This window comes from Pangasianodon hypophthalmus, chromosome 18 (assembly GCF_027358585.1).
Source record: "Pangasianodon hypophthalmus isolate fPanHyp1 chromosome 18, fPanHyp1.pri, whole genome shotgun sequence".
Taxonomy (NCBI): Eukaryota; Metazoa; Chordata; class Actinopteri; order Siluriformes; family Pangasiidae; genus Pangasianodon; species Pangasianodon hypophthalmus.
This window is the reverse complement of record NC_069727.1, coordinates 13,724,870-13,739,972: the sequence shown is the minus strand read 5'-3', so window position 1 is coordinate 13,739,972 and position 15,103 is coordinate 13,724,870. Positions and strand designations below refer to the sequence as shown.

Below are 15,103 nucleotides of genomic sequence, written 5' to 3'. Positions count from 1 at the left end.
TGCACTTACATGCGTAGCAGAACACCATCTGAGATCCAGCCACAGAAACAGTGGACTAACAACTGCTGGGCAAATACTTTTTTCTTTCCAGGTTCTGAATAAACCATATAAAAAATGCCTGATTTTAACAATGCCTTTTAATCAGCCTTTATCTCTTCTCAATTTCTTTCTTTTTTTTATTATTTTTATGAGTGCTAGACAAATAAATATGGGGAGTAGTAGTCAAAAAAGGATTTTTCCAATGCAAGACGTAGCATCTGCCTGCAAAATCACAGAAGTGTCTATCCAGACAGGACTGAAATTATCAGAGGACTGTAGAGCTGGTCAAAAAAACAGCATGTAATTTGTTCCATCATTTTCTTACGGAAGGTGGGAGAAAAACAGTGACACTGCTGATCCGGATGGAAATAAAATTACAGAGCAGCCAGTATGTGGAAATTGCGGTATTACTCCAGGCTTCATCTACACAGGGCTATAGTTTAAAAATATATGTGAAAAAAAAATGCCAAAAGTGACAAGCTTTTATTTATAACCCTCCTCCAATATCAACAGACAAGGCTCATTTGATCATAAAGTTTAGGAAATAAATGTTTCAGCTAACATTAGTCAAGATCATAATCATTTAACTGTAGACTATTTTGGTCTTTATACTGATAAATATTAGAAATTTGTTCCTAAATCATGAACGTATATTGTCTTATGATATTTAGACTACTAATAAGACAAATAATTACAATAATAATATTACAAAATGCTACAGAAGCTGAATAAATATAAAGCTACAGTTGGGGTCTTTAGTTTACAGATGCAAACATTCACTGACGCTCAAGAAGGCGACACAATACATTAAGAGCCAGGGGGTGTAAACTTTTGAGCAGGATGATCGGTGTAAATTGTTATTATTTTGGTTAAAGTTTTTATTTATTTCATTAGGTACTAGCCTTCAGAATCTACATATTTACATGTTTCCCAGAAGACCAAATTACTACATTATTAAATTATTATTAAAGACAAAATAATGTAAATTAACAATTTACACCGATCATCCTGTTCAAAAGTTTACACTCCCCTGGCTCTTAATGTATCGTTTCGCCTTCTTGAGCATTAGTGAATGTTTGCACCTTTTGTAATAGTTGTGTACGAGTCCCTCAGGTATCCTCAATGTGAAAAGATGGATCTCAGCATCATATAGCCGTGTTGGAAAGAGGTCAAATATGCAGAAGATGCTGGAAAAGCGAAGAATGTGCAGGACCTGGAGGATTTTTCTAAAGAACAGAGGGCAGTTTAACTGCTCAGGACAAACAAGGGACTCACGCACAACTATCACAAAATATAAAAACACTCGCTGATCATCCAGGTAACACGCACAGTATTAAGAATCAAGCGTATGTGAACTTTTGAAGTGGTTCATTTGTGTAAATTCAGTTATTATTGCGTCTTGTGGATTATATGTAAACATTTGTTATGTGAAATATTCTTATTTAAAAAAAAAAAATTATTAACACTGCAGATTCTGCAAGGCGTATGTAAACTTATGACCCCATTGCACCAACTCATTTCCAACAATTAGGAAAGTTCTGACTCACACAAGCTGTGCTATTTTTGTGCTATTTTACATGATATTTTTGCTGTGCACAGACCCACAGCCCAGTGCTCAGTGCTTTACAAAGCCATTCTTCAAAGAAGCCTATAAGAAAAAAGCCTCCTCCTGATGAGACACATCAGCGTGATTGTAATTCGCCTCCGTGTCTTAGTGTTTCTATTATGTCCCAGCTGTAAAGTGGTCCTCAGTATTCAATGAACATCTCTCCAGAGTGAAAGACTTACAACAGCTTATCTGAACCGAGATGCGAGTCCGCCTGCAAAATCTTTCCAACCCTGCATGACTTCCACTTCCAGGCCAAAAAAAAAAAAAAAGGACTGGATAAAAATTCAGGAGAAATATTGTGTGAAGTCAGCATCAAGAGGCATGGGCAGGACCAGAAGGAGGAGTAAAGGAAAGGGAGAAAGGCGTGAAAGACATACCTCATTTATCAGGAGTGCAGATGGGTGTCACTCAAAGGCACTGTAGTGTAGCAGCAAGCCGAGTGGAAATAAAACTACTGAAAGACTGCAGTGAAGTAAGGTGCTGAGTCAAGAAGGAACTTATTCAGACTATAGCCCAAAAGTGAAAGGCCATTGTTCTGCATTTTGCATTAGATTGCTTTATTCAAGAATACATTAGTTAAAACAAAGGCACTTATATATATGTAAGCATATATATACATACACATATATATGTATATATATGTAAGCAATATAGCTTAAAATCCTTTTAAACTTTGTTTACATTTTATTTGATTGTGTTCAAAGTGTGATTGTGTTAAACTTTGGGTTGGAGATGACAGAAGCGAGTTTTTCCTGGAATGTCTTTATGCTGGAGGAAAAAAGTAATATATTTCTGAGAGAGACACTTCCATAAAATCTCTTTCATTGTCAGTATTTATCATTTTGTCATTATAAGATAAAACACAGCCTGTCTGTGAAAAAAGGCTGGCCGCTGAGCCCCAAAAAAAGGACAAAAAAATGCATTTTAAGCAGTATTTTGAAAAAGTCAGTGGTAAAGTAACTGTCTGATCACACACCGTGACACAGTAACAACCTATTGTACATCAAAGAAATGTCATCGAGTATCATGATAGTGGTCATCAAAGTGACTTGCGTTAATGCTGACGTAATAGCTAGCTAATGTTTAGCTGATCTATGATTGTCTGATAGAATTTTTACGACCTCCGCAACAAAGGCGGTAGTGAGTGTAAAATGGGGCTTGGTTCAGTTTTAAATGATGCCTTGTCAAAAAAAAAAAAAAATGACTTCTTGTGAATGTTGGCAAGCATTTGTTTCAAAATTTCAGTGATTTTTCAGCCTCTATGAAAAAGGCCTTCAGTCATAAATTTAAGCAACTTTTGAGAAGCCAGCCTGTGGTAATACAGATGCTGAGCAGCTGCTGCTGCTAATAATTAACAGTCCATGTGACAATGAGATGGTGTTAATGTCGAGTTTTGTGTATCTGTCCAACACCAGCGTGAAGCCAGTAAAAGTTCGGCTCTGAAACCCTATGAAACAGAAGCGCAGTTAAGTCAAATAAAGGACAAAGTGGCACACGGCACACTCGTAAACTAATGGGAGTCTTGTAAAAAGATACTTTGCTGTATTAGCTGATGCTGCTCAGGAGGATGAAATATAGTCCAGGTGGCTGGGGAGCATACAGTAAGACCCTGTCACTTCCTCCACGCTTTCAGCCTAACTGCACTGCTGCCTTTAATTGATTGCATTATAAATTTGCCTACTTTTTCACACCGCTTGCGTCATTATCCAGGCACAACACTCGACGCCCAGTGACACCACTGTGTATAACTAACTAAATAAAAAAAAAAAAAAAAACACCCCCTTAACACTGAGGAAAGTTTTTTCAGCACTTCAGGCCCAGTGGGGAGTAGATGTCGAATGAAATCCGTGACCAATGCAGAATGAGAGCATTGTGATGAAATTCTAGCTGAGCTCCTGAGCTGCTTCATGAGAAGCTTATATGCTTATGGGCTGTTAGTCCTAGGATATAAGGAACCAAATCTGTCTGGCATTAAACTAATCTCATACACTCATACGCCCACACTTTAAGACATTTAATAAGAAGTTTCTCATCTACCAGCCCATGATTACAGTTCATAATGAATATTTCACACACAGGAGATTGCCAAAGACATGAAGATTCATATTAAAGATGTGCGAGGAAGGATATCAGTGTTTAAACGATATTATGAGATTGCAATCAATCAGCTAAAAATGATAATATCTCTCTGTACCTAGGCTTTTTTTAATGAAACTCTTAAAAGTACAACATAAAACAGCAGCCTGTAATGCCATAAAAAAAGCGTGTGTGTGTATATATAGTCTTCATAAGCATGGAAACGTATTTCGCTCCATCCATCTTGCCCTCAACCCTGACCAGTTTTCCAGTCCCTGCTGATGAACTGCATCCACACGTCATGATGCTACCACCACCATGCTTCACTGAGAAGATGGTGCTCCCAGGGCGATTAACAGTGTTGTGTTCCCGCTAAATGAAACCCACTGTGCCAAGCCAAAAATGTTACATTGTGGTCTCATCAGACCAGAGAATCTTTTACCATGTTTGCTCAGTCTACAAACAGGATTTCAGAAGGTTTTTCTTTCCAATAATGGCTTTCTTCTCACTACTCTTCAATAAAGCCCGGATTTATGGAGTGTCTGGGCTATGGTTGTCCTGTGAACAGCTTCTCCTATCTGAGTTGTGGATCTCTCCGTCTCCTTCAGAGTACTTCCATCTAAAATGTTCACTTTTAGCAAGAATAAAAGAACAAACAAGTGAAAACACTGTAACTGACATTAAACTGAAGATACTATAGGAACACCCACTACATACTACATCAGATACACTACATCAGATACCACTCTAAAATGTGACCATGGACTTACATAGGTTTTACATATTGATGTAATGTTTATGTTACTACAATAACTTCAGTTAGTAAATGTACGTATTTATATTTAATGAGTTTAACATAAACCTGCCATTATTTACCTATTTACTTTCTGCTGAACTTACATCCACCCATCCATCTATCCATTTTCCGTACCGCTTATCCTACACAGGGTCACGGGGAGCCTGGAGCCTATCTCAGGGAACTCGGGGCACAAGTCGGGGGCACACACTGGACAGGGTGCCAACCCATCACAGGGCACAATCACACACATTCACAAACCCATTCAGCTGAACTTACATATTTTACTTAAGTACTTATTTCTGGCCCCAATTTAAATTATGTTGATCCATGAATTATTTTTTCAGTGTCTAATGTTTTTCCAAATCTGCTCTGTTGTTTTGCCCAAATTTTTTGGAATCAGAGTTAGCTACATAAGTTCAAAAGTTACATTAATATTTACTCAGGGAAATTTGTGTGTATTCAGAGATGGGTTAAACACATGCTGAAGTCCATCTTCTGGGCTCCTCATTCAGATTCTGTAAATTACCTGTGTGTAGTTCATGCCTCTGTAGTTGGCAGATTTTTCTTGTGTAGAAGTTTTTTCAGGAAAAACACAAGGTTTAAACCCGAAAAATCAGGGACAGAAAATGCGGATGGAAAATGCAAAAAGTTTTTTTTTTCTTTGCTGTCAAATGCAATACAATTTCAAAAAAACAACGTAAAATTTAAAGCAAGAAAAAACTTTTTGGGGATTATAAATGGATGATACTATTAATTAATAGCATCGTATTTAATATTTACCCCTTTGAATGAAAACTCGAATGAAAGTCATCAACAAAAACATGTTTCACATAAATGTTTATCAAGGCATCAACAACTTCTCTTCCATATTAAGGGAGTTTTAAGTAATCTGGGATGAAAACATGCCAAAACTGTCATCTGTGGTAATCACACATGAGCTACAGATGCAATAGATATAGAATAGGTTGCACAGCATTGATGTATGCCTTTAAGCAAACCAAACAAATGGCCAGTTCTGATAGTGGAGTGTACTGATACTGGGGGCTGACTCTGGCATATGCAACACACTGCCTTTCCATGTACCTCCTCGGGTCTGCAGAGTTAATCCTCAAACTGGCATTCAGCTCCAGCCAAACCGAGGGGGGCCAGCGAACACTGCTCTACTCAAACAGTCCCATCAAGGTCATGTGGAATACAGCATGTTTTGGCTCACACACTCCCCTCCAGTCCATCTCCATGCTCTCCATCAGCTCACTACACACACTGTGTGCATACAGAGTAATCCACTGCACTAGAGCTCATACATATGCAATCCCATTAAGATCCAAAGTGGTCGAGTTCCAGTGACAAAAAGGCAGCGGCCTTATCGCAGCATGCACTCGGGGCTCATGCGATGCTTTTCTATACACTTTAATAGCAGAGACAGCGCCAGTTTATTCCTCAATAAACAATTATGAACTTAAAAGTCCTGATTCTGAGATAGAAAGAAAATACTACCAGGCATGGAAATACAGGACATGAGAGAGTCACGGGTAAGTCTCATCCTAGGGAAGCTCTGCTTACTCGATTCTTCTCAACAGAGCACACCAGTTTTTTCATTTAATTCCATATAAAAACAACAACCTCTGCCTTACCAATCGCTCAAATGCAGCATCAAATTTAATCATCTGTCACTCACGATGCTGTCTATTAAGAGTGAAATTGTAGGCATGTTAATCCTATAATACAGCAAATTGCTGTGTAACAGGATTGCCAGCGGTACGCAGTAAACACATGTGCGGGATTTCAGCGGAGCACAGAGACACAACAGGAAGGTATGAGAACAAGGAAATGATGGTTAGACGCAGAAGATGAGAGGGGTTCAAAACCCTCAGCGGAGGACTGTGCATCGCTATGGCAACGACAGACATGGTGGTGGCGTAATTGCTTCATGTGATTCTATAGCTCAGTCCCTGAAAGTAAAAAAGGCTGAAAGCTGACCTTCCGACTGCATCCGGCTTCAAATGCGGGCAAAAAAAAATCCTGCCGCCACTGCGTGACACACTCATTAAGGGAAGAACATAGAGAGAGCATAAAAAAAGAGACCTGCCTGCTGCTAGAACAGGTCAAACTCATCGGAAATGCAAGCCTTTCCACAGAAAATCAGCACGGCCCCTGTTTTGCGAATAGGGCTGCATATGACAAACAGCTTTTCTTCATGCGTGCTGGGGCTGGATCTGAACGGGCAAATGGGACGAGGCTGACAAAATAAAAAAATATACATACATACATACATACATAAAAACAAGTCATTAACACAAACTAAGGATGTCAGAACTGTTCATTTGAAAAGTATTTAAATTCAAAGGCAAAAATCTGCATAGGCATGAGAAAAAAAATATTCTTAAATGCATTACAATTGTCTCAAGCTTAGTTGTCAAAGGCTGTAGTTGTCAAATTCAAATTTTAATTACTCAAAATATTTATTATTTAAATGCATTTGAATATTATTTAACTAATTTTAGGCTGCCAGACTGCTTACTTTGTTTTTTTTTTTTTGGCTTTCTTAAGCAAAGATAATTGAAAAAAGTGAAAGTCGCAATTTAATTATAAACTTGCCAAAACTTTTAGATTCATATTTATATCTTCATGCTCAGATGAATGTTTTCTTATTCCTTCTGTTCAGCTCAATTTTACATGTATTAGGTGACCTGAGATCCATTGTATTCAAAGCCATCTTCAATACAGTTAGGCTTCAAATTCACCAGATACTGTATGCTCACTACACAGGGTATAATTTAATTATTGTAGAACTGTTGTAGAATAGTGCACTAAATGCCTTATAAAATGATGAGATTCAGCCACAGAGAAAGCCTGGAAAGTTAATTAAGAAAGCATTTAAAATTTTACGCATGATCGTATAAATGACATTCGTTTATTCACAAGCACCACACGAGTCATCTGGCCGGAAAGTGTAGGAAAAACATGTCTTAATAGACTTCCGTTATGCGACTAAACACTGAACATTTAATGTTTGTGTGTTTGTTCTGCATTGAAAGATGTAATTATGAAATTACAATTACTAAATCACAGCCATTTGGATTCAGAATTAGTATTGTTATTCTGACAGTGAAATGTATTAACTCTATTGTTGAACACAATGGATGAAAAAGAGAATATTTACAGTAATATTTATCATTACAGTAAAGTCTAATAAGGTAAAGTACTGAAGAAGAGAGCGTCTAGATACATGCCATTATGATGAGTTTCTGCTTTTCTCTGCTTTTCCTTCTCACAGCTCCACAGTAGAGGGCAATGTCTCCCCCTAATGAGTGCCTGAGAAATAATGGCGTGTTTGTGAGGGACAGAGGGGACGGTGTAGGAGGGAGAATGCCATCAGTGTGCTGCTCGCTTGCAGCCTCCGTGTCACTGACTGGAGACGAGGACAGTGACCTCCCTGAAAGGACAACCGGCTGATTTATCTCTGTCACTGCTCTCCCACAACACTCACACACACGGACATGCCTTGTCGTAATTATGTAAACCGGAATTAAGTTCATATTTCTTTCTGGCAACCCTGCAACGGCCAAATTAAGGCGGGATGGGAGGGGACAAAAACGAGAGATGGCAGCTGTAGAATGGTGATCGTGCCAATAGTGAAGAACCTCCCGTCAGCCTGAGCTGTTAATGAAGGACGCCATAAATATGATGGAACATGAAAAGCGTAACGCATCCTGGAGCGTCATAAAGGTGTTGCATAAATATAAGAAATGATCACCAATCCGTCTTCATGAGCAGACACGCTTCGCTTATAATGATCTGAGGGTGCAGAGGTGATCAGCTAGGAAAAGCAAGAACACAAAAAGCCGAAAGCACAGCATCTGACACTCGTTCACCCTCAAGCGCAGAGAATAAATTCAGCGAGCACGCAGTGAGTGAGAAAGGCTATCAGCTCAGCAGAGTTTATGCATGGCATAGACCTAATCTTCCATTCATGGGCATGGGGATTTCTTCCGCCTCACTGATTACTGCTGCACGAGAGCTTCTGCTCGCCTATGGGGAGGAGAAGAGAGGGGGACGGAGAAAAAAAAAAAAAAACATCAGGGCCTGAATAAACAAAAGACAATTGCTTAAAAGTCCACAGTCTCGAAAATGCAGAGTAAAAAAATAATCCAAAAGAAAGTTTCAGCAGACGAATAAACAGTAAAGAAGGCTATGTGCTAGCTTTTCAGTCTTGCCTTTACACCTGAAAGTGCGCTTGTTATCAATCTGCCCACGAGCTTTTATCCTCTCCAAGCTGACAGCTACCACAAGAGACCAGACGAACAAAGCTTGTGTCACTGAAACTTTCATGAAGTGTCCCTGTTTTGTAGGATGAACCTTGTATAATTACGCATTGATCTATACAGAGCGACAGGCACATATATGCACGGGGTCTCTACAGGGCCAGCGTTTTCCTGCAAAATTTTTAGTTTTGAGATTATTTTTAGTCTGTGTTTGGGCACTGATGATGTTTTGCAAGGAGTTTTTTTTCCCCATGCACAGTATATTATGCATGTATGAGGGACATTGTTATGTTTAAAATGTAGTGAGAAACAAGGTATAGTAATATGGTAAATGCATGTGGAATAAAAACAGAAGACTGCATTTTCTGTATGAATGTATTGTAATGATGTTACTTGGGTGTGTTATGATTTCCATTTTACACTGACTTTAATGCAAAGCAGTGCATGTGCCTCAAGACCGGTGTCTACTCTCACAAGCCATATCTCGAGCTCTGCTAGAGAATCAGATATGTTTCGTCAATAAATGCAGCCTGTTGCCAAACATGCAAGATTCTCTCATTTACTCACCACTAACTACTACAACGCAATATGATTCCATGAACATTTTTAAATTCAGTGATTATACACTCACTGTCCACTTTATTATTATTTATCATTAATGCAGTTATCCAATCAGCCAATCATGTGGCAGCAGCACAATGTATAAAATCATGCAGATGCAGGTCAAGAGCTTCAGTGAATGTACATATCATACATCAGAATGGGGGAAAAGTGTGTACCTCTGTGACTTTAATCATGGCATGGCTGTTGGTGCCAGATGAGCTGGTTTGAGTATTTCAGTAACTGCTGATCACCTGCGATTTTCTCTAGAGTTTATACAGAATAATGCGAAAAACAAACAACACTGAGGGAGCGAGAAGTATACCACAGTTAAAGTCACAGAGATCACACTTTTTGCCCATTCTGACAGTTGCTGTGAACATTAACTGAAGCGCTTGACCTGTATCTGCATGATTTCATTTTAGATAACTGCATAAATAAGCAGGTTCCTATTAAAGTGGACGGTGAGTGTATTTTGCTCAGAAACACTCGTTCATATGTTTGTTTTCCTGTTCTGATCCAGCGCTCAGGCTGGCACAGTGGCGCAGTGAGTACCACTGCAACATGACAGCTTCAGGGTCCCTGATTCGATGCTGAGCTACGGCGTTTACTGTGTATGTGGAGCTTCACAGTTCTCCCATATACATGGGGGTTTCCTCCAGGTTCTTCAGTTTCAACCCTCCTCCAAAAAACATGCCAGTAGGTGGACTGACGTGTCTAAATTGCCTCTAGGTATGAATGAGTGCATGATTGCACGTGTACATGGTGCTCTATGATGAATTGGCATCCCATTCATGATATATTCCCACTTCATGCTAAGATCTGGTCAGGTTCTGGATCCACAGTGACCCTGACCAGGATAAAAAACTGCCGCTGAAGATGAATGAATGAATGAATGAATGAATCCAGTGCAGAGAAGAGCTTATACACCGAAGTATAGAGAGCCAATCAGAGTGCACTGTGGATTCTGAAGGTTGTGGCCAGAAAAGTGTACAAAAACATATTAGCTACTCTGCTAACATATTAGCTACTCCTGTGGGAGGAGCATTCCCGAGGCTCATACTAATGCATGTAATACTACTAATACTAATGCTACAACATCCCTATATGTTATTAAAGCACAAATGATTCTACATGCATAAAATTCCAGCAGGCTGATTGGTCTGATCTGTCAACAGTTCCTTGGTTAAGAAAAGAAAATAAAAGATAAGCAATAGTTTCTTTTTACTAAAGACATACAGGGCCTATAATACAAAAGAAACATTTTCACCACAGTGCTACATCCACTTCAGTTTTTACAGCAGAGCGGATCGTCAGCCTACAGCACCGGCCTCATGAATGAAAAGCGTTTCATGAATTCATGCTCGACTCTATTCACACTCATCCCACCTCATCAGCTCAGTGTGCTAGGTTATTTGATTTGTTACAATAAAAAAAAAAGACGTTTTATTTGAAATGTGCTCTGCAGCACAGCGTGAAATGAAGATTCGATTTTACTGGACCATAGCACAAGCCCATGACATTCTGCAGGAGTATGTAGGGAATATGTTAAGGGTGCGTCGGTTACAGGGTCTCCAGAAATAAAAATCAATATCTAAATATGCACAAACAGTTTTACTGTGAGATGAGGTGGAAATTCTGACATGGCTGAAATGGATTTTTTTTAAGTAATAGTGTAGTGTGTTCCAGCTGATCTCCAATGCTACATCTAAAATTACATATAACAGTAATAAATATCAAAAGTGTACATTTCCAGCAGCAACTCTTAATAACTCATCAACTCTTATGTGCAACACTGGAAGGAGTCCATGTTTCTGACGAGCTAGAGATCCTAGATATGTTATACCATCTCTAGAACTGATGGAGAGACAAAGATCTAAATGCCATAAGATCTAAGGATGGAGAGAAAACTGATCTGGTTACAAAGAGGGATTACTGAGCATGGTGATTATGTCACCACACTAATGAGAACTGAATTTGAAGGAAATAAGTAAATAAATAAATGAATCGAATGTATTCACATAAGGATTTCCATCAGCAGGCAACCACCTGACTAACCCACAATGCTTCCTTTCAACAAACTCTGGCCTATTAGTAATAGCAGCTTATTTAGAAAATGGGAACAAGATTCACTTGTTTAAAACAAATATGAAAAAAATGATCACACTATCAAACCTCAGATATTCTCAAACAATCAAGATGCTTTAAAAACTGCAGTAAATAACAAATCAGCAATCAATTGTTAGTGTACTCTCAAATACTAACTATAATTTTCAGCCATATTTAGAAATTTTTCTGAAAGTTATTAAACATTTCAAAACGATATGTACCTTCAAAGACACATCCCCATTCAACAATTTTTCAAAATTTTATGTCAAAAATATTTTTATTTGGCATTCGAAGTAATATTTAAAAGAATTTTTTTTTTTTTTTTTTTTTTTTTTTAAGACACAGCAGTACCACCACCAAGTTTCATTTCTTAAAATGGTTGTGTAACATAAAGGCTTAACTCAGGTTAGTGTTATTATTTTGTGAATTATCGAGGGTTGTTTGAACACTTATGCAAAAGTGTGAGATTTTCTTTTTTTGTTGTTTGTTTGTTCATTAAACAACGAACAATGTCAGAGGAGAGGAAATGGTGAGGAAATAAATATTTCCATAATAGGTTATACAGTCTGTATTTGATCCGTAATAATATACCTGATAGCTCAAATTTAATATTTTTTTATACTTTTTATAAAAAAATGTTATACTAAAACCTTTTATCGCTTTTATTTTGGGGGGGAGGGGGGTTGTGAAGGCAGACTGCATTGGTGTAAAAAAATTTAAAGTAGAAGGAAAATGGTTCTACTGTTTGAAAGAGTATTCTATTAATAATATTAACAGTTTACAGTAATATTTGTGTTTGTGTGTTGAAATCATTTTGAGTTAATTAGCTAACAAAATAACAAATGCACCTACTAAGGCTACATTCAGATATATATTTTGCTATGTGTCAGAAATGTTTTTTTCTTTTTTCCACCGATGTCAAAAAGGACAAGGTGTTATTAGACAGTGGTGGACAAATGAAACATTTTCATTTTCATTAGCTGTTCTTTTGAAAATACAATCTTTCTTTATGTTGTTGCTGAATGTACTTCTCCATCGGGCAACAACAAATAAATACTAATAACCCGAACACAAATCTGCTTTTTCTGGGCACACAGGCTAGTCACCCATGATAAACAATGCACTCCATCAACATTACCCTCAGCTGTATGACTAAAAAGAGATTCAATTTTGACAGAACATACTCATACATAACCACACCTCAGCCAATACAAGATGCGGAGCATCTATTTCCCAGTTCAAAAAAAAAAAACGCACACATGAAAATGTGAGCTGCTTACCGAGGTCTGTGTTAGGCCCAGCTACAAGCTGTCTGAACTTGTCTAGTCTGGAAGCCTCTCTCTCCGTCATGGCAGGAGTTCCTGATGTGTTCTGATCGGCCATGCGGGCCACCAGGGGGATGACCGGCCTGTGAGGGAGCGACTGCTGCCTGTATAGCGCTGCCCGCTCGCCACTCATCTCTGCAGCAGGTAAACAACAAAACAAAGAGCACGTGTTAATAAGCACACAGGAAACAGGCCCACTTTCCCACCAGTGTTCTAGCTAAAGCACACTGAATATACAGAGATCAGAACCAGAGCTGCACCATCACAACCGGCACTGACAGAAGAAATATGATATTATTATATTATCATCAGCGATTTAAAAAAAATACAACATTCCCAAACCTCTCCAGAGGCATAGAGAGTACCTCTTAGTCATTTTGTTGGATCTTTAACGAGAATATGATCAGCATTAAAAAGCTTTATATAGTCTACAAGACCTTGGCTCTATACAGAGCAACAGCAGAGTTATCATCAATGCCATGGATCTTTTTTACTCATTCCTGTTATAAGCACTTTAACATAATAAAAAGCAGAAATGACCTGTTCAAGCGCACTTCAGTTTTTCACTCAAGTTAACCACACATTCTCTGTTTCTAAACCATTTAAAATTACAAGGTCAGTTAGGCTTTTCAACCTGTTTTACAAGCAGCTAACAAATATGAATCATTTTATGTGTCACTCTTCTAAAGACGCTATGCTCAGTGGTAGCTTCTGATTTCTATTCGGAGTGAGAACTGAACAATAAGCAGATCTGAGGCAAATATGTATGCATCTTTGTACTGTACCATCATAAGCAATGCGTATTTAAAAGAAACTAGAGGCCAAGAACTAAAGGTGCATAGGCAGCATACTGTAATTGTGTATTATTATTATTATTGCCCATAGAACGCTTCATATGCTTTTTATGAAATTTGGCACAGTGGTAGAGGACCATCTCAGCTGCCTACACAGCAATTTTGGTGCGCAAGCACTCTAGCGCCACCTACAGGGCGAATTTGGACATACGTTTGCAATAATAACTCCACACTGCGACATCATAGAAACGTGATTCTGCTTTTCTCCTACAAATTTTGTCCATTCATCATGAAATATGGATCACAGCATCATCAGACCAACCGAACAAAACTTGTTTCATGGATTTATGAGAGCATGCAAAGAAATCTGATGGCGAAGTCACTAACCCACATGTGAGGACACACACACACACACACACACACACACACACACACATACGATTCTAACCCAGATTAGTTTGCTGTGATTTTAAGATTCAGCGTACACACTTAGATCACAGCTGCACTGTGATTGTAATTAACAAAATTTGGAGAATCGTGAACATACTGTAGAATACAGAATAATTTTCAGTGAATATAGCATGGGATCTATTTAAAAAAAAAAAAAAAAAAAGACACACACAGCTCCAAACATTCACCAAAAATAGAAAAAGTCATATCAAAGAGTCATTTGTGAATGATACATCACTAGTTGTGCTTGAATGTGTGGCTTGAATGCCAAATCATTTATACTTGAATGAGAACACGTGAAAGGATGTTTAGATTAATCTAACGTGCATCAGTCAGGGTGCTTTTAGCAGTACATGGAACAGCACCTTCAGCAGAAGCTTTTGTGCATGTATAAGCCTCAAACATCTGCATTAGCATTAAATCTGCATGAGGAGCACGGGAAAACAAATATCGTGCATCAGTGTTGACTTTGCATGGAAACACTGTCACGCAATACTAGTGAGGAAAGAACCGGCAGACAGGAAGTGCACGATCGCAGTCGACCGTTCCCAAACAAAGCTGCAGGTAGGCAGAAGAGGAGGGGCGATCGCTCTGTGCCAGAGAGAGATCACAGTGGGAGCAGACAGTGTATGTGCCTTCATCTCCTCTGCCATGACTGTACAGTGTCTCTATCTACAGAGACAGAACAGCAGGCATCCGAGTACACATCTGCTGTCTCACACACACACACACACACTGTTAATGTGCAGAGATGCGGTGTGTGGTTTCCTTTTATAAAACAGACTCACAGCCTGTCACATTAAAAAAATGTAAAACTTTTAATCGCAGATGACTCAACTCAAGTATAAGAAAACATCAACCATCAACCATTTTCGGTACCTGGCAAAAATACCATGATTTTTGGTACCTAGTACCAACTAGAATTAATCGTACTAATGGGCAGGATTATCAAACCATGTACACCATTGGTGGATATTCAGAAATTCATTGGCTAGGCCACCAGGCAAGTGAAATCTCCAGTGTACTGCCCGGACCTG

General features: G+C 38.6%; 1 protein-coding gene across 4 annotated transcripts in view; it reads right to left on the bottom strand.

Annotated features, from left to right (window-relative positions):
- tbc1d22a (TBC1 domain family, member 22a) overlaps positions 1–15,103 on the bottom strand; it is a 168,527-nt gene that overhangs the window by 139,536 nt on the left and 13,888 nt on the right. For all 4 annotated transcript variants that reach the window (XM_026923074.3, XM_026923078.3, XM_026923077.3 and 1 more), the window contains exon 4: positions 12,778–12,957. In XM_026923074.3, coding sequence (XP_026778875.1) covers positions 12,778–12,957 — 180 coding nt within the window. The remainder of the gene's footprint in view (positions 1–12,777; positions 12,958–15,103) is intronic.